General features: G+C 42.4%; 1 protein-coding gene across 14 annotated transcripts in view; it reads right to left on the minus strand.

Moving 5' to 3' along the window:
• Nucleotides 1–26,842, minus strand: part of FSTL4 (follistatin like 4) — a 1,659,076-nt gene that overhangs the window by 408,487 nt on the left and 1,223,747 nt on the right. Inside the window, exon 1 of one of the 14 annotated variants that reach the window (XM_056516593.1) lies at nt 7,344–7,444. The exons of 10 other annotated variants lie outside the window; for them this stretch is intronic. Coding sequence is in view for 1 of the 4 variants with exons in the window: in XM_056516590.1 (XP_056372565.1) it covers nt 3,633–3,660 (28 nt within the window). In the remaining 3 variants the exon portion in view is untranslated. Of the gene's footprint in view, nt 1–3,632; nt 3,725–7,343; nt 7,445–26,842 lie in introns of those variants that run through there. 3 more of the 14 variants (XM_056516596.1, XM_056516590.1, XM_056516595.1) reach the window with 3 other exon arrangements.

Below are 26,842 nucleotides of genomic sequence, written 5' to 3' on the forward strand. Positions count from 1 at the left end.
AATTTACAAACTTAAAAAAGAAAGTAAAAAAATATTTAAAATGTACATGTATGTGCCACTGACTGAACTGAACCTATGTGTGTCCTTGACTGAATGGATTATACGTGTGCGTTTCCTTGATGTCATGAAAGGGGAACAGCAGGGAGTTAGTGCGCCCTATCTGTCCCTACAACCACTGTCCCTTCCTATTGCCCATCCGCCCTAAACGAAGGTTCGACAACCACGAGGATGGTCCCTATACTGCTCTGCAGTGAATGGGTGTCAAGTCAAACAAAACAAACTTAACGGTACATGTCGGGGAACAAGTAAGGAACATAACATGAATATTACAAATCAACAAATAGTATGCTATATCCTGCCTTGTATTATCTAACATACAGTTCAGAAACCAGAATCAAGATTAGCAGCAGATATGATAATATGAACAAGACTAGAAATAAGTATAAGTATACAGCAGACAAAAGCAGGAGATGCAACTAAATGTCAGAGCACTAAACAGATCAAGAAATCAAAAGACACCCAACTCCATAAAAGGAGTGGACAATAATAACTCCTTGCTAGAGGAACACTCAACAGTGTGGAACGGATACCAGCCAAAGAGGAAACATAAATAAAAATACATGAAACACGGGCACAGACTCTAACATACTCCTAGATAGACTAATTAGCACAAAACTTGGAACAGGATTCTATCCTAGGAGTTCCAGGATCCAACAAGTGCGGGAAAACACAAAGGAGGAGACTGGAAGCTTGATATCACGCTGCTGGAGACTTTCATTCCTGTAATCTCCAACTGATGCAATAATAAAGATCTCACTGTGCACCTCTCAACAATAGTCCTGTTTGGAGCATCCAGTCTTTTGTACAGTGAGTTTCTCATACGACTGTAAACAACTGATGTTTTTCCTGGGTGCTCCCCTCTCTGCGGCCGGTATAAGAGTTTAATGGCAGACATCAGCAATCAGCATCTGTTCTATGTTCCAGATGAACATCAAAGCAGATGCTAGCCTTTTTCACCACTCATGTACATAGAACAGATGCTGATTGCTGATACTGATGTCTGCCATTAAACTCTTATTTTGGCCTGAGAGAAAGGGGAGCACCCGGGAAAAACATCAGGTGTTTACAGCCGTTGTATGAGAGACTCACTGTACAAAAGATCGGATGCACCAAACAGGACTATTATTGATAGGTGCACAACAAGATCTTTATTATTGCGTCAGTTGGAGATTACAGGAGTGAAAGTCTCCAGCAGCGCGATATCAAGCGTCCAGTCTCCTCCTTTGTGTTTTCCCGTATTCGTACATGCCGGTGATCCAGCGTGGGAAGCCGCTGCCGCTGTAGCCCCTGGTCCTCCTTTCCTTGTTTGCTATAGTCAGTGTTGTGCCTGGACTCTGCACAACCGCATCAGGTGAGTGCGTCTCTTGTCACTCTAACCTTGCTACGATTGTCACGAAGATTCTTCACATGAAGCGCTCCTGCACCTTTTTATCTTGAGGATCCAACAAGGTCACACAGGAGTGATACAAAGGCATAATGAAAACATGGACTGAGATACACAAAATTAAGGCAAAACTGAATTGAATCTGAACACGGGTCTAAACAAGGAACACTAAATATATGCAAAGCAAGAAGACTAAAACCCCACAAGGTACTTCACAAAGCAGGCTAAAATCCAGATATCAAAAACATAGACGGGACAGATAACCATGGTAAAACACAGGAAATGAGATCAGACAGACAAAGAAACATGGACAGAGTAAAAGGTGTAATAACCAGCCAAGAGCAACACCTGAAGAGGCCTTATATACACTCCCAGTGCTGAAGGGCTGGAAACATTAACTCTCACATTGCCAGAGAGAAGTTAACACTGAAACTGTTCAGACATAAACTGCATGTCTTAACAGGCCTCAAAACAGAAAATACAAAACACAGATATACAGTAATTACACTTCACTGTACTAATCGTACGTTGAGACTGTACTGAGTATGCGTGTGCCTCTGACTGTACTTTATGGAAGTGTGCCCCTGTCTAGACTGAGACAATAGACAAGCAAAAAAAAGACATCGTTACCCTAAGTAACACAATTAAGAAAAATAGTGAAACTTTTCACCTGATGCTGTTGGGCTTAGAGCTCAACATCTTTGTGCGCTTGTATCAAATATAGTAGCTGCCTCCGACCCACAACTCTAAACATGTCAAGTCTATCATGATGGACTTGACAAAGAGAGATGGATCTCTTGAAATACGTCGTCCTCATTTTAACAATAAAGAAATCTTAATGACGGTGTACACGGTTGCTCCCTCACACTAGTATAGTGTGCACCCAGTCAGACCCCTTTTTCTTTTCTCACCATAAGCTTTAGCAAACGGATTATCCACCTGTCTAAACTGAGCCATGTATTAGCGGGGTACCAAGGGGTTAACATATTTGGTATTCATGTTTACATACTTGTCCAAGCTATTAAAATATAATGTTATTGATCCCACATGTCAACTGCACAAACAAAAAAAAATTCCAAAACCATATCATAAACCAGAATTTTGTTTTTATAAAAAGTGATCAATAACACTAATTTATGTATAATTTGTGCAGATAAAGACTACAATTCATGGCGTAAAAAATGAGCCCTCACTAGGCGGTCAGTTTTTCAGATGATGGACTTAAAAATTGTGAAATTTAGTTTTTTCTGGCTTTGTTACACACTATATAGTAAATTGAAGAGTAAATCCAAAAGATAGGGGATATTATGTCTGACAGTCTGGCGGTTGGGACCCCACATGATCTCCAAGCAGGCACTGCAGCATCCTGAATAGGAAAGCTTGGAGCTTTCCTGTTTGTGACATCACACAACGCCCCCTCTATTCATGTATAGCCGTCGTGCCTCCTCCCATAGACATGAATGGAAAGAATGTGACAGCTGTGGTCTCCCGTCATCCAACACAGAGCGGAGTTCCCTCAGTGCATCGGATGACTGGGGTGCCATGCCATAGATCGCGGTGGATCCCAGCAGCTGAAGACCCACATCAGACATCTTATCCCCTATCCAAAGGACTACCAGGGGTGGAGTACCTAATTAAAGGTCTCATGTACTCTTTTAAATTATAAGTGTGCAAAACATCTGTCAAAGTTTAGCAATTCTTTCAACCAGTCTATTACTTTCTGCTTATTTCCCAAAATGTAGGCTTGGTTTCCATTGTTTTTTACAATATGAGTCTCAAAAGAGAGGTTTAAAACTTTGATGACAATGTTTAACCTCTGGGGATGCAGGGCGTATGCATACGCTCTGCATCCCTGATCCTTAAGGACTCAGGGCTTACCTGTATGCCCTGAGTATTTCCGGTCCCCACAGCTCGCTGGCATCCAGGCATCTGCTCACAGGCATCCAGTGACAATGCTTGGGGGGGTCCTGAGACCCCCCCAAATTAACGGCAATTTCGGGACAATGGGGTCCTCGGTGACCCAGAAAAAAAAAGGATGATAGGTGCCGACTGAGACGGCACCCATAAGTCTTTAGCAGTAGAAGTGAGGTGGCATTGGTGCCACCTTATGATCAGGACTCCTGCTGTGGGGGTGTCCTGTAAGAGCACCCGCTCTGCTCCTATTCCAGAGGGTGCCGGGAGTCATTACCTGGCGTGGGGCCCCTGATCCCTGACATCGACGGAGGGATCGGGGCCCCAAGGAGTGGAAACAGGAGGATCCTCAGAGTGTAGAAGCAGGAGGTAAGGCTGTTGCTTAGTAATAACTCCCAGCATGCGCAAAAGGCAACAGCAGATGGCACACCTACAACTTTCAGCATGCCCTTTGGTAGTTTGTGCATGCAGGGGTTGTAATTATGCAACATCTGGAGGCTCATTGGCACAAAGGGCATGCTGGGAGTTGCAGTAGTGTGCCTCCAGCTTTTGCATGACTACAAGTCCCAGCATGCCCTTTGGCTGTAAGTGCATGCTGAGAGTTGTAGTTTTGCAACAGCTGAAGGCACACTGGTTGCGAAACACAGAGTTTGTTACCTAACTCAGTGTTTTGCAACCAGTATACCTCCAGTTGTTGCAAACTACAACTTCCAGCATGCATTGGTAGACCGTTCATGCTTGGAATTGTTGTTTTGCAACAGCTGAAGGCACACTGGTTGCGAAACACTGAGTTAAGAAACAAATTCTGTATTTTGTAACCAGTGTGCCTCCAGCTGTCAAATAACTATAACCCCCAGCATGCACAGATAGCCAAAGGGCATGCTGGGAGTTGTAGTTTTGCAACAGCTGTAGGTTTACCCCCCCCCCCCCCTGTACATTGCTGTAGGGTAATTTTAGTGGAGGAGGCAAGCGTAATTCTTGTATCCGGGTCCATCTCTCCTATTACCCCTTGCAGAAATTTAAAATTTGGGGAAAAAACTGCATTTTAGTGAAAATAATAAATTAATTAATTTACACATTTAATGAAAAGTCGTCAAACACCTGTGGGGTTTTTAAGGCTCACTGTACTCCTTGTTACGTTCCTTGAGGGGTCTAGTTTTCAAAATAGTATGCCATGTGGGTTTTTTTTTTTGTGCTCTTCTGGCGCCATAGGGGCTTCCTAAATGCGACATGCCCCCCAAAAACCATTTCAGCAAAATTCACTCTCCAAAACCCATTGTCGCTCCTTCCGTCTGAGCCCTCTACTGCGCCCTCAGAACTCTTTACATCCACATATCAGGTATTGCCTTACTCGAGAGAAATTGGGTTACAATTTTTGGGGGATTTCTCTCCTTTTACCCCTTGTTAAAATTTTTTAAAAATGGCACTACAAGAACATGCAAGTGTAAAAAATTAAGATTTTGAATTTTCCCCTTCACTTTGCTGCTATTCCTTGAAATACCTAAAGGGTTAACAAACTTTCTGAATGTCATTTTGAATACTTTGAGGGGTGCAGTTTCTATAATGGGGTCATTTATGGAGTATTTCTCACTCACAGAAAGGAACTTTGAGGCCCTCTAATGTCTTCAAAAAGTAAAAACATGTCAACTTTATGATGCTAACATAAAGTAGACTTATTGTATATGTGAATCTATATATAATGTATTTGGAGAATACATTGAAGAGAATTATTTTGTTAATTCCCCAGTCATATTCTAAGGCTTCTTAAAGAAGCCTAGCATACATTTGAATGGAAGCTACTTCCAAAATGTGGCATCAGAGAACTACTATGTATATCCTTGTTGCCATAATATCACTGCATCACTCTAAATAACTGACCACATATAACTGATCTGTCCATTCAAAGTGTTCTTTTGCACACTTGTCACTGCCATACATACACATAAGGTTTTTTTTCTGTGAAATCTACATCTTAGTCCAAGATTTGATAGTCTACTCTTTATCGTTTTTGAACACCAGGTGTACCCTGTTCACTTTTATGTCTTCAGATCTTTTTTATTTGAGACACAGCATTTTTTCTGCACTTGAGTTATAGAGCATGTTCCTTGGCTCTTAAAAGAAAAAAGAAAAAATCTGCAGATTTTGTGCTTTTTCAGTGTTTTCCTGCTTTGCTTATTAGTGACTTTGGTTTCTTTCAACATGAACAAAACTTTAGCAACTGTTCTGTAAACTAGCTATGTGATTTAAGTATAGGTTAATGCAATTCTAATGGGTCTGAAAATCTGAAAAAACTGTGGCACTGTTTGGAAAGCCTTGTACAATTGAGGCATCCATCAAATAAAAAAGAAATTAATTAAGGCTATAATTGCTTCCTGTAGTGTAGCCTAATCATAACCGTGGTATTCACAGCATCATTTTTGTAGTGCAGATATATGAATTAATAAATTCAGCATTAAATTAGCTTATAATAAATATATAAACTTAGCGAAACAAAATAGTTTCTATAAACATACACATTTCAAAACATGAACATTTAAAAAAATATGGTTAGTACTGTTATGAGAAATAAGCAATAAAAACTGTAAAGATAGAGAGAGAGAAAGCCATCCGATGGACTTTTTGCTCTCTGAGTGTCATGGATAGCTGAGGAAAAAGTGATTTACACACCAGCTCAAAGAGTGGATGGTTCAGAAATACCTTGCTGGACAGATCACACAGGCCGGAGAAAAACTGGAACATAGAGAAAAAATAGAGCTCACATAGCAAGCTGCAGAAACTATCAAAGCAAAAGTAAGTAAAACTTTTAATAAAGATGTATTTTTTTTTTGCACCATAATAAGTACAAAGCAAAAATTAAACAAAGCTTTTCAAAGGTGCCCATAGCCTTTAACCCCTTAAGGACTGATGGCGTACCCATACGCCCCCGTTTTAGAGTCCTTGTTGACTGAGGGCATATGGGTACGTCCATGGGAAATCATTCAGCAGGCATTCCATGACAACACCCTGGGGGTTCCTGAGACTCCCTATGTCAGCGATTGCCGGAAATCGCTGATCAATTCAGATTCCGGGCTGATCGGGTCTCTGGTGACCCGATAGCCCGGAAAATAGGGATGATTGGAGATGTCAGAGACATCCCCGATCATCCTGAAGGATAAGAGTGAGGTGGCAGTGGTGCCACCTTCTCCTATCCCCTGCCATTGGTCAGTTAGGACTAACTGACCAATGGCAGTTGGGGGCGGGGGGTTAAAGTTGAAATCCCCGCTCTGCCCGCCCCTGGATTTTGTAACATCTGGCCCTTCAGATGTTGCCGAACTACAAATCCCATCATGCCTGGACAGTCTCAGCATCATAGCCGTGCGCAGTCTATTGCATTAGGGTGTGCACCCCAAAACACAAACTCATGCCGTGCGTATATATATATATATATATATATATATATATATATGTATATACACACATATACACACAAATACAATCTTGCTTGCATGCTCACATACATAAACAGACCTGCACAATTTGCTCATGATCTCTATGTGAATTGCACTCAGTAAACCAGCCCAGGTCAGGTGCTCTGTGTGAACGATATGTAGTATCATGCACATTTAAAACAATAAATCAGTACCACCTGTATTTGAATCTAAACTATCAGTAGGTAGCCATTTGCCCCATTAATATGTGACACAGATGGGTCTGACTGAGGCTGTACGAATGAGTAAATGAAATAAAAATGCAGCATTAAGGAAGAAATAAACTCTTATTGTACATGGCTGAGGAAAAAAAAACCTGAAAAATATGTATATAAAATAAATAAACAATAGCTGCTATCATTAAAGCTGTTAAACTAAAACATTAGGGATACTATCTAACTAGAGAATCCATAGAAAAATGGTTGTGCTAGCGTAGACTATCATAACAATAGTAATTATATAACCAATAAATTACACAATTTGTTACAAATTGATGATTTAAAAATGAAAAAAAAAATCACCTCTAGCAGATATTGGCTGCCATAAGCCGTTCTGGGAGAGTGGGAATACCTAGAGTAATACCACTGGTATTGCACAGTAACCACCTGGCCATGCAGCCCCAACCCTTCTGTTGCCATGACTCCACCTCCGTGTGAACGGGGAGGTCTGGAGGAGGAGCATGTCCGTCCTACGCTGTGTGGCGATATCGCTTGCATCAGGGCCGTTTTTAGGCTTAGCGTGGCCCTGAGCAAAATCAAAAGTGGGGCCCCAAAAGTCGTAATAGTGTATTAACCAGATTTGCACATTTTTGGTCACTTCAAATATATCCCCTTATACAGAAAGATAAAAGAGTTATAGGTATCAGAATAGTAAAATGTTATATTTTTGTATAGTTCCCCCACATTAGGTTGGCAGCATAGTTCCCCCACATTAGGTTGCAGTTCCCCCACATTAGGTTGGCAGTATAGGTCCCCCTCATTAGGTTGGCAGGATAGTTCCCCCACATTAGGTTGGCAGTATAGTTCACCCCACATTAGGTTGTCTGTATAGTTCCTCCCTCATTAGGTTGTCAGTATAGTTTCCCCACATTAGGTTGTCATTATAGTTCCCCCACATTAGGTTGGCAGTATAGTTCCCCCACATTAGGTTATAGTTCCTCATTTGGAGTATTGTGCGCAGTACTGGAGGCCGTATCTCCAGAAGGATATAGATACTCTAGAGAGAGTTCAAAGAAGAGCTACTAAACTAGTACATGGATTGCAGGATAAAACTTACCAGGAAAGGTTAAAGGACCTTAACATGTATATCTTGGAAGAAAGAAGAGACAGAGGGGATATGATAGAGACTTTTAAATACATAAAGGGAATCAACACGGTAAAGAAGGAGAGCATATTTAAAAGAAGAAAAACTACCACAAGAGGACATCATTTTAAATTAGAGGGGCAAAGGTTTAAAAGTATTATCAGTAAGTATTACTTTACTGAGAGAGTAGTGGATGCATGGAATAGCCTTCCTGCAGAAGTGGTCGCTGCAAATACAGTGAAGGAGTTTAAACATGCATGAGATAAGCATAAGGCTATCCTTCATATAAGATAGGGCCAGGGACTATTTATAGCATTCAGATTATTGGGCAGACTAGATGGGCCAAATGGTTCTTATCTGCCGACACATTCTATGTTTCTACATTCCTCCACATTAGGTTGTAGTTCCCCCATATTAGGCTGGCAGTTTAGTTCCCCCACATTAGGCACAGTATAGTTCCCCCACACTAGGTGCAGTAGAGTTCCCCAACATTAGGTGCAGTATAGTTCCCCCACATTAGGTGCAGTATAGTTCCCCCCACATTAGGTGCAGTATAGTTCCCCACATTAGGTTGGCAGTATAGTTCCCCACATTAGGTGCAGTACAGTTCCCCCACATTAGGTGCAGTATAGTTCCCCCACATTAGGTGCAGTATAGTTCCCCCACATTAGGTGCAGTATAATTCCCCCACATTATGTGCAGTATAGTTCCCCCACATTAGGTTGGCAGAATAGTTTCCCCTACATTAGGTGCAGTATAGTTTCCACCACATTAGGTGTAGTATAGTTCCCCCACATTAGGTGCAGTATAGTTTCCCCCAAATTAGGTGCAGTATAGTTTCCCCAACATTAGGTGCAGTATAGCTGCCCCACAATGTATGGCTGGAGGCTGTATGCCTGTGTATTGCCCCCACTTCCGTGCTCCGACCAACGCTCCTCCGGTCAGGGGTCACGATCTACTGTTATGGCCTATAGGCAATAGAGGTAGGTCCCGAAGGACCGGAGGAGCGGTGGTCGGAGCACTAAAGATGAAGTGCAGGTAACTTACCATGCGCGCGCGTGTCCTCCTCCTATGTGCGAACGCACGGGACATCAGTGACGTCCCTGCGTGCTCTACCTCCCGGCGGCCCCCGCATTTTTTAAGTTAAAGGGGTATTCCAGGAATTTTTTTTATTTGACTATGCTACAGGGGCTGTAAAGTTAGTGTATTTCATAATATAGTGTCTGTACCTGTGTGTGACAGTTTTCTCACAATTCTTCTGTGATTTTCTCCCCACTATTTATTTTTAACAGCATACAAAATGACTGTTGTCTCGGATTTTTCCCAGCTGGCAATGCAGCCGAGACCTGACTCACTAGTCACCTGGAGCCTGTCTGCTTCAATGGGTGGAGGGATCAATCTCCAACTAATGCAACAGCTGTAGGCACCCTGATTGAAAACCACAGGTCTTTTGTTTCAATGGGTGGGGTGGCTGAGTGTGGGAGGGAGGAAAATGGCATTGTGGGATTTGTAGTAAAAAAAAAAACTAAAGTCAAACAGGAAATACAAAGTCACACAAAGCTAGCCACAGTGTTATGGTAATCTCACAACATAGCCATTTAGCCCCAAGACAAGCGCAGATCCTTCCTAAGCATGTCCATTACTGCCTGCCAGGTAGGTACTAAAATCATATTATGGTGGATAATACCTTTAACGAGGGGCCGCAGAAAGGTACCCGGACATCCTTGTGTCCTAAAAAGATCTTTCGTGACACAGGGATGTCCCGAAAGTGATGGGGCCCCCTGCAGGCTGCTCAGTGGCGGATCCCCCCCTTGATCCGCCACTGAGCAGGCCGCAGGGGGCCCCTTGGGGGATGGTGCATGGAGGTGATAGAGCCTCAAGTTTGATGCTTGATTACGGTGTGCCCAGGCAGACCAGGCATACCCCGTGCGCACGCCTATGCTCAGCATGCTGGGAGTTGTAGTTTTGCAACATCTGGAAGAGAACAGTTAGGAGTCCAAAGTGTAGCGCTCCAGATGTTTCAAGCCTACAACTCCAAACATGCCCAGACTGCCCCGGCATGATGGGAGTTGTAGTATGGCAACATCTGGCCCTTCAGATGTTGCCAAACTACAACTCCCAGCATACCTGGGCAATTTGAGCATGCTTGGAGTTGTAGTTTTGCAACATCTGGAGGGCTACAGTTTGGACACCACTACACAGTTGTCTCCAAACAGTTGTCCTCCAGTTGTTGCATAACTACAACTCCCAACATGCCCTTCGGCTGTCTGGACATGCTGGGAGCTGTAGTTTTGGAACAACTGGAGACACACTGGTTGGGAAACATTGTCTGTTTCCTAACTCAGTGTTTCCCAACCCGTGTGCCTCCAGCTGTTGCAAAACTATAACTCCCAGCATGCACTGACAGACCATGCATGGTGAGAATTGCAGTTTTGCTACAGCTGGTGGCACATGAGTTGGGAAATGCTGAGTAAAGTAACAAACTCTCAGTGTTTTGCAACCAGTGTGCCTCCAAATGTTGCATAACTACAACCCCCAGCATGCACGGACAGCCAAAGGGCATGCTGGAAGTTGTAGTAGTATGAATCCAGCTGTTGCATAACTACAAGTCCCATCATGCCCTTCTGCTGTCACTGCATGCTGAGAGTTGTAGTGTTTGCAACAGCTGAAGGAACACTGGTTGCGAAACAAAGAGTTTGTTACATAACTCAGTGTTTAGGAACCAGTGTGCCACCAGCTGTTGAAAACTACAACTCCCAGCATGCGCTCTGGCTGTCCGTACATGCTGGGTGTTGTACTTTTGCAACAGCTGGAGGCACACTGGTTGCGAAACTTTGAGTTAAGTAACAAACTCTCAGTGTTTTGCAACCAGTGTGCCTCCAGCTGTTGCATAACTTCAACCCCAGCATGCAGGGACAGCCAAAGGGCATGCTGGGAGTTGTAGTTTTGCAACAGCTGTAGGTTTGCCCCCCCCCCCCCCACGGACAGGGGCTTACAGTGAGTTTTGTGCAACAGTGCAACTTTGAGATGTAGCTAATTTTCAGCTGCAGCTCAAATTCCCAGCGGGAAACTCGCTGTGAACCCTCGCCCGTGTGAATGTACCCTAAAAACACTACACTACATTACACAAAATAAAAAAGTAAAACACTACATATACACACACCCCTACACATTTACCCCCCCCCCCCCACCCCCCAACAGTTTAGAGCCACATATTTCTATACTCGGGAGAAATTGCCTAAGAAATTTTGAGGGTCTTTTTCTCCTTTTACCCCTTATGAAAAGGTAAAGCTGTTATTGTAATTTTTGGTAAATTTTTACACTAACATGCTAGTGTTGCCCCATACTTAATTTTCACAAGAAGTAAAAGGAAAAAAAGACCCCCAAAACTTGTAACGCAATTTCTTCTGAGTACGGAAATACCCATTATGTAAAATGCTCTCAACAAGACTCAGGAGTGAGAGCGCCATGTACATTTGAGGTGATTTGCACAGGGGTGGCTGATAGCTACAGTGGTTCTGACATAAATTTAAAAAAAACACGTGACCCCATTTTGGAAACTACACCCCTCACGGAATGTAACAAGGGGTATAGTGAGCCTTAACACCCTACAGGTGTTTGAAGAATTTTCGTTAAAGTTGGACGTGAAAATAAAAAAAAAATTCACAAAAATGCCAGTGTTATCCCAAATTTTAAATTTTCACAAGGGGTAATAGGAAAAAAGCCCCCCAAAATGTGTTCAGAAGAGAAGGAGCGCCATTGGCTTTTGGAGAGAGAATGTGTCTGGAATTGAAGGCCATGTGTGTTTACAAAGCCCCCCTTTGGTGCCAGAAAAGTGCCCCCCCCCCACATGTGATCCCATTTTGGAAACTTCACCCCTCAAGTAATGTAATAAGGGGTACAGTGAGCATTTACACTGCTGTTCTGGCACCATGGGAGGTTTGTAAATGCACATGGCCCCCGACTTCAATTTCAGCAAAATTCTCTCTCCAAAAGTCCAATTGTGATTCTTTTTCCCTGAGACCTGTAGTGCACCAGCAAAGCACTTAACGTCCACATATGAGGCATTTCTTAATCGGGAGAAATTGGGCTTTAAATTTTGTGGCCCAGTTTCACCTATTACCCCTTGTGAAAAATAAAAATTTGAGGTAACCCGATCATTTTAGTGTTAAAAATCAAATTTTCCATTTTCACGTCCAACTTCAACACAAAGTCGTCAAACACCTGTCAGGTGTAAAGGCTCACTATACCCCTTGTTACATTCCTTGAGGGGTGTAGTTTCAAAAATAGTATGCCATGTGGGGTTATTTTGCTGTTCTGGCACCATGGGGGCTTCCTAATTGCAAAATGGCCTCCAAAAACCATGACAGCAAAATTCCCACAGTTTCTCTTTCCCTCTTGAGCCATGTTGTGAGCCCGTAGAGCACTTTATGTCAACATATGAGGTATTTCCATACTTAAGAGTAAATGAGCTCCGAATTTTGGGGGTCTTTTTCGCCTTATAACACTTTTAAAAACGGAAAAAAATGGGGCTACAGGAACATGTTACTGTAAAAAATGCAGATTTTGATTTTTCTCCTCCACTTTGCTGCTATTGTTCTTAAACACCTAAAGGGTTAACAAACTTTCTGAATGTCATATTGAATACTTTGAGGGGTGTAGTTTCTATAATAAGGTCATTTATGGGGTATTTCTCACAGAAAGGCCCCTCAAATCCACTTCAAACTTAACTGTTCCCTGAAAAATTCAGATTTAGAAATTTACATGAAAATTTGGAAAATTGCTATTATACTTCGAAGCCCTCTAATGTCTTCAAAAAGTAAAAACATGTCAACTTTCTGATGCCAACATAAAGAAGACATATTGTATTTGTGAATCAATTTAAAATGTATTTGGAATATCCAATTTTCTTACAAGCAGAGAGTTTCAAAGTTAGAAAAATGCAAAATTTTCAAAATTTTCATGACATTTTGGAAATTTTCTGCAAGAAAGGATGCAAGTAACGATGAAAATTTACCACTATGCTAAAGTAGAATATGTCACAAAAAAACATTCTCGGAATCAGAACAAACAGCAAAATCATCCCAGAGTTATTAATGCATAAAGTGACAGTGGTCAGAATTGCAAAAAAAGGGCTCAGTCCTTAAAGGGGTCCTCAGCCCCTAGACATCTTATCCCCTATCCAAAGGATAGGGGATAAGATGTCAGATCGCGGGGGTCCCACTGCTGGGGACCCCTGGGATCTCCGCTGCAGCACCCCGCTATCATTACTGCACAGAGCACGCTCGCTCTGTGCGTAATGACCGGCGATACAGGTGCCGGAGCATCGTGACATCACGGCTCCGCCCCCTCGTGATGTCACGATCCGCCCCCTTAATGCAAGTACATGGTAGGGGGCGTGATGGTCGCAATGACCCCACGCCCGTCATTACGCACAGTGCGTCATTACCCAGCAGCGAGACCCCGGCGATCTGACATCTTATCCCCTATTCTTTGGATAGGGGATAAGATGCTAGGGGTGGAGTACCCCTTTAAGGTGAAAAAGGGCTCAGTCCTTAAGGGATTAAGTTTTATCACCAAGGATTTGGTTAATGCAGATGACATACTAAACATGAGCTCACAGACACAAGTATAAAACAAGTAGAAACAAGTGGACACCTCTCTTTCTGCTCTGGACCCTGCACTCGCACACTGCATTCATTCGGGTGTTCAACTATTTATATAAGATTTCTTAGATATTCTGCTTATGAATCATTTATTCAGCCTCTATTAAACTTTCATGTGTATTGAATGTTTCAGGTAAATAATACCCTGTAAATTACTGTCCACAGTGCAACCTCTCTAAACTGCAAAAAGTTAACTAAATTTTTTTAATATATATATATATATATATATATATATATATATATATATATACTGCCCACAATTTATTGTTAATGCAATATAGTTGTGCTCAAAAGTTTGCATACCCTTAGAGAATTTGTAACATATGTACCATTTTTAAATAAAATATGAGTGAGCAGGAAAAACACATTTTATTTTTTAGAGTCAGCATACCTTAAAGGGGTATTCCAGGCAAAAACTTTTTTTATATATCAACTGGCTCCGGAAAGTTAAACAGATTTGTAAATTACTTCGATAAAAAAATCTTAATCCTTCCAATAGTTATTAGCTTCTGAAGTTTTCTGTCTAACTGCTCATTGATGATGTCACGTCCCGGGAGCTGTGCATGATGGGAAAATATCCCCATAGGAACTGCACAGCTCCCGGGACAGGAGTCATCAGAGAGCAGTTAGACAGAAAACAACAACTCAACTTCAGAAGCTAATAACTATTGGAAGGACTAAGATTTTTTAATCGAAGTAATTTACAAATCTATTTAACTTTCCAGAGCCAGTTGATATATATAAAAAAAGTTTTGGCCTGGAATACCCTTTTAAGTTCTTAATGTAATATATTGCCGACTTTAGCATCAATGACAGTGTGCAGTCTTTTGTAATAGTTGTCTTTGAGGCCCTGAATTCTTGCAGGTGATATAGCTGCTCATTTATCTTGGCAAAATGCTTCTAGGTCATGCAAAGTCTTTGGCCATCTTGCATAACCCACGCAATTGAGAAATGACCAGGTTTTGTGATGATATTAGACTCATAAGACTATAATGGCCACTCCAGAACCTTCACCTTTTTATGCTGTAACCACTGGAAGGTGAACTTGGTTGTCACGTCAGGTAGGGAATAGTGTTGCTCACGAATATTCGCAATTCGAATATTATTCGCGAATATCGCATATTCGCGAATTCGCGAATTTCGCGAATATAGCGCTATATATTCGTAATTACGAATATTCGTTTTTTTTTTTTTTCACAGTACACCTCACAGTGATCATCCCTCTCTGCTTCCAGCTTGTGTGGTGTAAAGAAGGCTGTAATACTACTGTGTGAGACTGGCGCGCGCAAATTCGCATATGCGAAAATTAGCATATGCTAATGTTCGCATATGCGAATATTCACATATGTTAATTTTCGTATACGCGAATATTCGCAAATGCGAAAATAAAACAAGGATATAACGAATATGCGAATATTCGCGAATATATGACGAATATTCGTCCATATATTCGCGAATATTCGCGAATTCGAATATGGCCTATGCCGCTCAACACTAGTAGGGAACAGTAAGCTAAACTCTGTTTCTGTCCCTAACTGCTTTGGTGATCCACTATAAGCCATGGCCCTCAACTGGGTGACGGTCCCTGCACTGGGATAGGTGCACATGCATATAGGAGAAGTCAGACAAGCCAGGTCAAACCAAATGTTATGTAAAATACAAATCAGAGTGCTAACTCCTAGCTTTGTATTCAGTAATTGCAATGAAAAACCTGAACATGTGAACACGCCATCGGTTTTGCACTAACCATTCACTCATTTAGTAAGATAGGCACGAAAGATTGCACTCCAACATAGCCCACACACCTTTGTTTCACAACTAATTCCCGCAACCTACCAAGTTCTGGATATATAGATACCCAAAGCATACACATTCTGCTCTTCAACCATGCTGTTAAAGGAAATCTGTCATCAGTATCACCCGCACTTACCTGTCATACAGGCTTGTAATGCTGGTGATACTGATCAAAATTATACTTAAAATTTCCTTAAAGGCCCAGCCATTGCGGTGTTATTGCTGTTTTGCTTTTCCTGTAAATGAGGTCCTTCGGGCTCGGGTGGAGTTAGGACCGGAGCTCCGGGCACCCCACATGATCTTCTGCTGGGAAGGCACTCCGCCCAGGTCATCAATATGCACGGCCTCCCTCCCTGCTCTCACGGCAGGTTTTAGCCAAGGCGCATGTGCCGCTTCCAGAGTACACCCGGAAGCGGGGTCAGTTTCAGCCTCATTCCTCTGGCCATCAGTGAAGTGTGAGGATGCACGAAGGCATGAGACTGAATGGGTCTGAAACTGATGTACTCTGGAAGCGGCGCTTGCACCGTTGCAAAAACCTGCCACAAGAGCAGGGAGGGAGGCCATGCAAATTGATGAGCCGAGTGGAGCACCCATCCGGCAGAAGATCACGTGGGGTGCTCGGAGCTTCGGTCCTCACTGCGCCCGTGCTCGAGGGACCTCATTTCCATAAAAAGAAAAACAGCTATAACGGCGCAATGGCTGCGCCATTCAGGACATTGTAAGTATAATTTTGATCAGTATCACTCGAACCACAAACCTGTATGAGAGGTTAGTGCGGGTGATACTGATGAAAGATTTCCTTTAAAGGGGTACTCCAGTGGAAACCTTTTTTTTTTTTTTTTATAAATCAACTGGTGCCAGAAAGTTAAACAGATTTGTAAATTACTTCTATAAAAAAAATCTTAGAGACAACAGGGGTAGAACTCCAAGGTGTAGACGGGATAAAAGGGCGCTGGACAACCAGGTAACTAGACCAAACGTTTATTCACTCATAATGCAACGCGTTTCACAGCACAGCTGCTTCATCAGGCATCAGGGATGCCTGATGAAGCAACTGTGCTGTGAAACACATTGCATTATGGGTGAATAAACGTTTGGTCTAGTTACCTGGTTGTCCAGCTCCCTTTTATCCCGTCTACACCTTGGAGTTCTACCCCTGTTGTATCTGCACCTTACGAGACGTGGAGTGGCTGCGGACACCTCATTTCCTTGATTTCTACGCCTTGATCCATTGTTGCACTTGCTGTAGTGTAACCCATTTTGGTAAGCGTGACATCCACCTGAGCTATTTTTGTGCAACAATGGTATCACACTATTAATCCTTCCAGTACTTATTAGCTTCTGAATTCTACAGAGGAAATGATTTTCTTTTTGGAACATTGGGCTCTCTGCTGACATCTCTGGTCATTTTAGGAACTGTCCAGAGCAGCATATGTTTGCTATGGGAATTTTCTCCTACTCTGGACAGTTCTTAAAATGGACAGAGATGTCAGCAGAGAGCACTGTGCTCGTGATGTCAGCAGAAAGCTCTGTGTTCCAAAGAGAAAATAATTTCCTCTGTACTATTCAGCAGCTAATAAGTACTGGAAGGAATAAGTTTTTTTAATATAAGTAATTTACAAATCTGTTTAACTTTCTGGCATCAGTTGATTTTACAAAAATTTAAAGTTTTCCATCAGAGTACCCCTTTAATATGTTAAAAGATGACATACAAACAGGTAGAACTGTTATAAAATAAATAACACAAATAACACAAACCTTTACATTTATGGTTATTCACTCTCTTTTGTTTGTTTTATGGTTCAATGATAGAACAATGGATACACATCTCAGCCATGAATCTGACCCCAAGAATGTGAACCAATATTTAATGTTTAAATCATATTTCATATCCTTAGTTTTATATCTGAGTTGAGAGCAACCACAAGTTCAATAGGCAAATGAAGTGCATTTACATTATTATTATTATTATTAGAGATGAGCGAACTTTTGGAAATTTTATTCAGACGAATCGCTTAATTTTTCGAAAAAATTTGGTTTCATCCGAATTTATTTGTGGCAAATCTATATTAAAAACGGCTATTTCTGGAATACAGTGAGCCTCAATAGGGGTGTAGAACACTTTGCTTTGTCCTAACATGTATATGGAGTGTGCTGGGGTAGTGAAATAATATTGTTATTCAGAATGACATGCAGATTACCGGCATCACTTTTAGAATCACTGCTGCAGAGCGGCAGAATGACAGAGCCTGGAGGTGGCATCAGTATGAGGAGACCATATAGTGGCTAAATGACACAGCGTGGAGGTGTTGGCAGCATGAGGAGACCATAAAGTGGCTGAATGGCACAGCGTGGAGGTGTTGGCAGCATGACAAGACCGTATAGTGGCTGAATGACACAGCGTGGAGGTGTTGGCAGCATGAGGAGACCATATAGTGGCTGAATGACACAGCGTGGAGGTGTCGGCAGCATGAGGAGACCATATAGTGGCTGAATAGCACAGCCTGGAGTTGGCAGTAGAATGAGGAGACACTAGGGCTTCACAATACCTAAGATTAAAAGACGAATTTTGAAATTTAAATTGAAGATTTTGGGTAGCTAGTGCTACCATAAAACATTTTTAGTCCCAGACCCAGCAGCATCTGTAAACCATATAGTGCCTGAATGGCACAGCCTGGAGTTGGCAGAAGCATGAGGAGACCATTGAAATTTAAGATTTTTAAATTTAAGATTTTTAAATTGAAATGAGGGATTTTGAAATTGAATTTCACTACTCTGCATGACATACTTATTGCATATATGAGGGGAGTACAACATGCCTCACTATGCTTAAAACAGCATTTGTCTAGAACAGCAGCAGGTGTGTACTATTGGCTGTCCTTTTACAGTATATAGACCCTTGACAGATTAACAGGTACAAAATAGTACACTACTTAGATGTAGGTATGTGGTATGCGCTAATGAGGGCAGAAAAATGCACTAGAGTACACTTAAAAATACTTATTTTTACCTGAGTCCCAGATTCCAAAATTCCTTCATAATCAGAAAATGTCAGAATACCACCTGACATTCAAAATAAGAAAATGATACATATGTTTCTGAAGAAAAGATGATAATATGAGTATTGTGTGTTCCAGTGACAGCTCATCGGAGGAACAGGAAAACATGATACAACTTAAAGGGGTTATCCACCATAAGGTGATTTTAGTACGTACCTGGCAGACAGTAATGGACATGCTTAGGAAGGGTTTGCGCTTGTCTTGGGGCTAAATGGCTATGTTGTGAGATCACCATAACGCTGTGGCCAGCTTTTTGTGAACTGGTATTTCCTGTTTGATTTAGCTTTTTTTTGACAAAAGATCCCATAATTCCATTTTCCTCCCTCCTACACATCAGCCACCCCACCAATTGAAACATAAATGAGCTGCATCCATTCAAAAGACCGGTGGTTTTCAATCAGGGTGCCTACAGCTGTTGCATTAGTTGCAGATTGATCTCTCTCCCATGAAGCAATCCCTCCACCTATTGAAGCAGACAGGCTCCCTGTCATCAGCTGACTAGTGAGTCAGGTCTCAGCCACATTGCAACCTGGGAAAAATCTGAGACAACAGTCATTTCGTATGCTGGTAAAAATAAATATTGGGGTGAAAATCACATAAGAATTGTGAGAGAACAGTCACACACAGGTACAGACACTATATTATGAACAACACTAACATTACAGCCTCTTTAGCATTGTTAAATAAATAAAAAAATCCTGGAATACCCCTTTAATTCTGCAACTGAAGTACCACAACAAAGAATGAATGACTTAAAGCCTACTGGAACTGAGGAACTTCAAAATGGTAAATCTACCACCTGGGATAGTTAGTCAATTCCAACAGCCGGTGGTCAGTATCCACAGTTCCCCGTTTCTGCTAGTCCTTGGCAATATTCCTTTTATTACTGGTCTGGTATCAACATAGCAATAATGCTGGGAGAGTAAGTCAAGGATAGCCACATGTTTCCTACAATACACAGTCAATATATGGAGACCATATGGTGGCTTAATGGCACAGCCTGGAGGTGGCTGAAGCATGAGGAGACCATATAGTGTCTGAATGGCACAGCCTGGAGTTGGCTGAAGAATGAGGAGACCATATAGTGTTTGAATGGCACAGCCTGGAATTTGTAACAGCATGAAGAGACTATATAGTGGCTGAATGGCACAGCTTGGAGGTGGCTGAAGCATGAGGATACCATATAGTGGTTGAATGAGACAGCCTGGAAGTGGCGGCAGCAGCAGCATCAGGAGTCCTGAAAGTGACCCTAATGCAGAGGAATTTCTGAAACTGGGGTCCAGCACCTTAATTATGTTTTGCAGTATCCATGGCAGCACAATGAGATAGTCTGGAGGTGGTAGCATCAGCATGAGGACACCACAGAGCAGCAAAATTAGAGAGCCTGGAGGTGGCAGCATCAGCATGAAGAGACCATAGAGCAGCACAATTAGAGAGCCTGGAGATGGCAACATCAAGGAGGAGACCATATCCCTGCACAATGATAGCGCCTGGATGTGGTACCACCAGCATGAGGAGACCATATGGTGGCACAATGACAGAACGTGGAGGCGGTAGCATCAGCAAGAGGAGACCATAAGGTAGCACAATAACAGAGCGTGGAGGAGGTAGCATTAGCATGAGACCATAAAGCAGCACAATGAGAGAGCCTGGAGGTGGCAGCATCAGCATAAGGAGACCATATGGCGGCACAATGACAGAGCCTGGAGGTGGTAGCATTACAATTTGTAGACCATAGAGCAGCAAAATGACAGAGCCTTGAGGTGCATGAGGGCCATGCCAAGTGAGGGTTGAGTCTGAGGAACCCACTGACTGTTGACTGGGGGTGTCAGAAGTCACTTTGGATTAAGGGGATGACCGAATGAACCTATCAATCATGGCTGCTGGGTTGCTGGTTGAGACACGACTGCTCGCTGACACCGGGAGCTCAGACCTCTCGTTGCGACTCCGGCTGCCACACGCCCCTACTCTGCTGTGACCTCTACCTGTGCGTGATGAACTTAGGCCTCTGCCACTCCACTGTGCACGTCCTGGCACTACTCTGCCTGACATAATTATTGCGTATATCAGGGGAGTACAATATGCTTCACTATGCTTAAAACAGTATTTGCCTAGAACAGCAGCAGGTGTGTACTATTAGCTGTCCTTTCACAGTATATAGGACCTTGACAGATTAACGGGTAAAAAGAGTACACTACTTAGATGTGTCAAGTTGATTAAAATGATTCTGACTGCCTATCAATATATATATATATATATATATATATATATATATATTTATATATATATTTATATGCCATTTCTAATGCTGAAAAAATATATTTGTTAACTACTCTTAAACTATACACCATGTTCCTGATGTCATGCTCCTGATCTTGCTATCTGCTCGTGACTAAGATTGAAACCTTTGAAGATGAGACGTTAGAAGACAAAATATTTGAGGAATATACAGATCCGGGTTTTTCCAGTCTCAGAGTGAAAAGAGCCGCATAAGTGAACTTTGGCTGAGAAAAAAATAGATGTCTAAAATATGCTAATGTATACAGAGATAAAGCTCAAATAACCAATCAAAGCGTAACATGCAGATTTTTATGTCATAACTAAACCTACTCCTTTGTCAAAGGTAAAAACCAAATGTACTTCCTGAATTAAACAGAACTCCTTGGGCAGCTCCTTAGTGAGTATGCTGAGAAGGTAGATACTATACCAACATCCTGTCTGGTGTGAATCCCTTGCGCCGACCTTCAGCATATGAAGCAGCGGTCACTCACAGTTTACTGCCTCACCTCGGTCCATCCCTGACAGATGTAGGTATGTGGTATGCACTTATGAAGGCAGACAAATGCGCAACTGTACGTTTCAAAAATTATTTGAGTAAAACACCAGCCGGTGATTACTTTTGGCTGTCCTTTCACAGTATGTAGGCCCTTGACAAATTAACAGGTACAAAATAGTACACTACTTAGATGTAGGTATGTGTTATGCACTTATGAGGGCAGAAAAATGCACTACAGTGTGCTTAAAAAAAATGTATTTTAGTAAAACACCAGCTGGCGATTACTTTTGCCTGTCCTTTCACAGTATGTAGGCCCTTTAGAGATTAACAGGTACAAAATAGTACACTACTTAGTTGTAGGTATGTGGTATGCACTTATGAGGGCAGAAAAATGTGGTACAATATGCTTAAAAAAATTTATTTTAGTAAAACAACAGCTGGTGATAACTTTTGCCTGGACATTCACAGTATCTAGGCCCTTGACAGATTAACAAGTATAAGATAGTACACTACTTAGATGTACGTATGTGGTATGCACTTATGAGGGAAGAAAAATGTATTTTAGTAAAACACCAGCTGGTGATTACTTTTGCCTGGACTTTCACAGTATCTAGGCCCTTGACAGATTAACAGGTACAAAATAGTACACTACTTAGATGTAGGTATGTGGTATGCATTTATGAGGGCAGAAAAATGCGGTACAGTACGCTTAAAAACTCTGTATTTTTGTAAAACACCAGCCAGTGATTACTTTTGGCTGTCCTTTCACAGTAACTAGGCCCTTGACAGATTAACCGGTACAAAATAGTACACTACTTAGATGTATGTATGTGGTATGCACTTATGAGGGCAGAAAAATGCGGTACAGTACGCTTAAAAAAAACGTAGTTTTGCACAACACAAGCAGTACACAACAGGGCTGCAGCACAAAAAAGATGTGCACTAAACACAAAATTTCACTCTGTTAGAGACTATTAGGAATGGACTGCTGGTTATTATATCGTCTACAGACTAGTATAACCAGCAAATGATTTGTTGTGGAACAAAGAAACAGAATTGCGCTGAAAATTTCTTCCAGCCTCCTCTGCTAAGGTTTATGCAGTTGAGGCAGTTTGTTGCAATGTATGAGGCAGCGCACAGCTATCTGCCCTTCTCTGTAATACTATGTCGAAGAAAGTGACTGGGAGGTTAATGCCTGCAGCTGCAGTAAAAATCCTTTTCAGTGAAAAAAACAATGCTCTACGTCAGAACATGGATGTGACTAGGATGTGAAACACTGCTGGAATGAGTTCTTCTGTGTAACACACACACAGCCATGTCCATCCATGCAGGGTAATGAACGATATGACAAGCCGCAAAATGGCTGCCGAATATACAGGGCTGTGACATCACAGGGGTGACTGGCTGCTGATATTCTGCATCCCGCATGTGATTCAGGGGCATCCCACCTACTTCCCTTCCCGCCTTCCCAGCGTTCCTTGCCCCATGTCCTGACATGTGGATTCAACATTTTAGATGCCCTGGAGCCTGGACTGCAGTAAATGGAGTTCAATTAAGCGATTCGCACAATAGAATCGCGGCGATATTCGCATTCGTTGCAAATTGAATATTTCATGAAATTCGTAACGAATTCGGGTTCTTCAGCTTTGATTCGCTCATCTCTAATTATTATCAATATTATTATGCAGTTTGATTATTTGATTGACACCGCAGAGTCTGTAGTCTTATGAAACTGTTATGTTTTCTGAATAATGTTCCATCCCCATGAAATCCTATTTACAGTGGGATGAACAGCATCACTGACATCAGACCATAGTGATTGAGCATATCCGCTTACTGTGGATGTGAGACGATAATGTGAGAAGTTAAATCTAAATATATACAGCATGCTGAAGGAAGCAACAGCAGCTGCAGGAAAAGATGCCAGTGTGGTTTTTGACATTTACACACTTCAGCAACTTTAGAAATAGCTAAAATCCAATATCCATTACGAAGTATACAATAGGTAACAAAAATGAAGAGGTTTTTTCCATTCAGCAATCTAGCACAACATTGAATTCTTGCGTGAGCTGCAGTAAGACAAACTATCTGAGTTAAAAATGCATCATGGGAGCTTTGGGCCCACTCATGTTGCTCATAAAACAAGGTTTATAGAAAAACAAAAAACTGTGTTCCAAATGTTTCTGTAGCAAAGATCTTTGGCTTCAATCTTACACCTTAAAGGGGTATACCAGGAAAAAAAAAAACTTTTTTTTTTATATCAACTGGCTCCAGAAAGTTAAACAGATTTGTTAATTACTTCTATTAAAAAATCTTAATACTTCCAATAATTATCAGCTGCTGAAGTTGATTTGTTCTTTTCTGTCTGGCAACAGTGCTCTCTGCTGACATCTCTGCTTGTCTCGGAAACTGCACAGAGAAGAAGAGGTTTGCTATGGGGATTTTCTTCTACTCTGGACAGTTCCCTAGACAGGTGTCAACAACTCAACTTCAACAGCTCATAAGTACTGAAAGGATTAAGATTTTTTTAATAGAAGTAATTTACAAATCTGCTTAACTTTCTGGAGCCAGTTGATATGTAAAAAAATTTTTTTCCTGGATAACCCCTTTAATTGATTGAATCTTGATATCTTAAATGATTGTATTGTATTAAAGACAATGATGCTTTGTGGGTATTAAATGAATAGTTCATTTACCCCAAAATACGAAAATAAACTTTTAATATACTTGCATTTAGGATTTTATACTGCTTGGCTAGTGCCACTGTTCTGGAGAATTTTAGATATGTAAACTCATCGCCAAAAAACAACTAATGCAATCATATAGAATATAGAATACAGTGACCCCCCCGACATACGATGGCCACGACATATGATCAGAGGCCATCACATGTCGATGTCAGCATCAACATACGATGCTTTTTTATGTCGGGGCCATCGCAAGTGCTATCCGGCAGCGCAAAATGCTTGATAGCAGCTTAATGTTCCCCGTGTGGTGCGGTAAGAATGACTTACCCCTCCACGATGCTACGGGGTGCCCTTCGGGTCCAGCGCTGGTCCTCCAGTGTCTTCTTGGCCCTCTCCAGTGACGTCAATACGAAGCTGCGCACACCGGGACGGAATGGCGTACGCAGCGACGTAATGACATCGCTACGTAGGCCCAGTAAGGCCTTGCGGAAGACAGCGGAGAAGACAGCGGAGGACCGGAGAAGACCAGGAGAGCCCAGCAGAGGACCGGAGAAGACCAGGAGAGCCCAGCGGAAGCCCGGGGACACCATCGGGAGTGGCGGGGACACCATCGGGAGCGGCGGGACGCGGTCCGGAGCGGCAGGGACAGGTGAGTATGACTTTACTTTTTTACATTGCACGAATCCCTCAACATACGATGGATTCGACAAACGATGGCTCGTTTGGAACGAATTACCATCGTATGTTGAGGGACCACTGTAGTGTATCTCTTGGTGAGAGATCAATGCCTCTACAATGCACTTAAAGACATTTTGCCCTGTTGACAGACTATGAGAAGGGGCAGATCATTGGAATGAGAGAAGTAGAGTGGTCATTTTGATGCAATGTCCCCCTTCTAGGCCATCCTGACCAATGTTTTGGGAGATGTTGCAGTAGCAGTACTTAGGCTGGGTTCACACTACGTTTTTCAACTACGGTTCCCGCATATGTTTTCCATCAAAAACCGTATGGGAAAAAAAAATGATGGAACAGTATGGGAAAAAGTAAACCATATGCGTTTTTAAACAGTATACTGTTTTTAAAAGTGCATACTGTTCCGTCCATTTTTATAGAAAAAAAAACCCATATGTTTTTGAAAATTTTGTCCATTTTTAATGGAAGGGGGTCTTGGGTGGGGACTTAAGGATTCAAATGCGCATGTGCAAAGTAAAAACGTATACATTTTTCCTGTATGGAACCGTATACATGTGCGTTTCCCATTGATGTCCATGTTAAAAAACGTATGCGGTTGCAGTACGGTTTTTAAACCAGAGACAAAATCGTGGTCAACCGAAGCTGCGCAGTGCTAAATGGCGGAAGACTTCACACACCTTGGCAAACACTGCTACTGTACCTATATCTCCCTGCTGCAGCCTTTAACAAGACTTCCTGGGGGATGCGCGAGATTGGTGATGTCATTGCATCGACAGTGCCGGACACCAGGACGCTGCCGTCCTGTGCGGTGCATGAGATGACGTCACACAATGCATGCATCCACGCAAAGAAGGCTCATTTTAGGCTGCAGCAGGGAGTTGTGCAGAGTGAATCTGTGGAGTGGGTGTGACTGCCTATAGTCCACATTCATATTTTGGGTAAGTCTTTCTCTCTTGCATAGTGGGATAACTGTTAGAGTTTAAACACCCTTTTTCATTTTTTTTTCTCTGTTCCACCTCTAGGGGGAGGAGGAGTAGATTGGGCACATGTGTATAAATCTTAGCTTGGGACTCTTATTGAGAGCTTGCTCTTCTGAGTGTTGCTGTGTAAGAGTGGGCGTGAAAGAGGAGTTTCAAAAACAGGAGTTTAAAAGCAGGAGGTTGAGATCGCTGTGAGTGTTAATTTCTGAACCCACAAGGTCTACAAAAAATTTGAAGTGTAATTTTGACTGTCTGTTTTTTGCCTATACATTTGTGAAATCTCCATAACTAGATGGCCTCCATGTTGGAAAATGCAGTCCAATGTACATCCTGTTCAATGTATGCAATCCTTGAACAACAGTTTGAGGGTGCATATTGTTGTGCGAGATGTGAGCTAGTTGTCCGTTTGGAAGCCCAGATCCTGCATCTAGAGGGGTGACTGGCAACAATGAGAAGCATTAACAACATGGAGAGGAGTCTCCTGCTCATTGAGCAGGCAATCTTGGGAGTAGAGGTGGGGGAGGACAGTGGGACGGAGTTGCAGGACAGTCAGGCAGTTAGCTGGGTTACAGTTAGAAAGCGGGGTAGGGGAAAAAGTGTCAGGGAGGCTATTCCTGAACTGGCACACCCCAACAAGTTTGCCCGCTTGGCAGATGAGGGGGATGCCATTACAGAGCTACTCCAGTAAGGAGGGAGGGAGGAGTACAGGGCAGGCCAGACAGATACTAGTGGTGGGGGACTCAATTATTTGGGTGACAGACAGGGCGATCTGTCACAAAGACCGGGATCGCCGAACAGTGTGTTGTCTGCCCGGCGCACGAGTTCGGCACATCGCGGATCGGGTTGACAGGTTGTTGGGCGGGGCTGGAGAGGACCCAGCAGTCATGGTACATATTGGCACCAATGACAAAGTAAGAGGTAGGTGGAGTGTCCTTAAAAATGATTTCAGGGACTTAGGCCGCAAGCTTAAGGCAAGGACCTCCAAGGTAGTATTTTCTGAAATACTACCAGTACCACGAGCAGCACCAGAGAGGCAGCGGGAGATCAGGGAGATAAACAAGTG

Source organism: Hyla sarda, chromosome 4, assembly GCF_029499605.1.
Source record: "Hyla sarda isolate aHylSar1 chromosome 4, aHylSar1.hap1, whole genome shotgun sequence".
Taxonomy (NCBI): Eukaryota; Metazoa; Chordata; class Amphibia; order Anura; family Hylidae; genus Hyla; species Hyla sarda.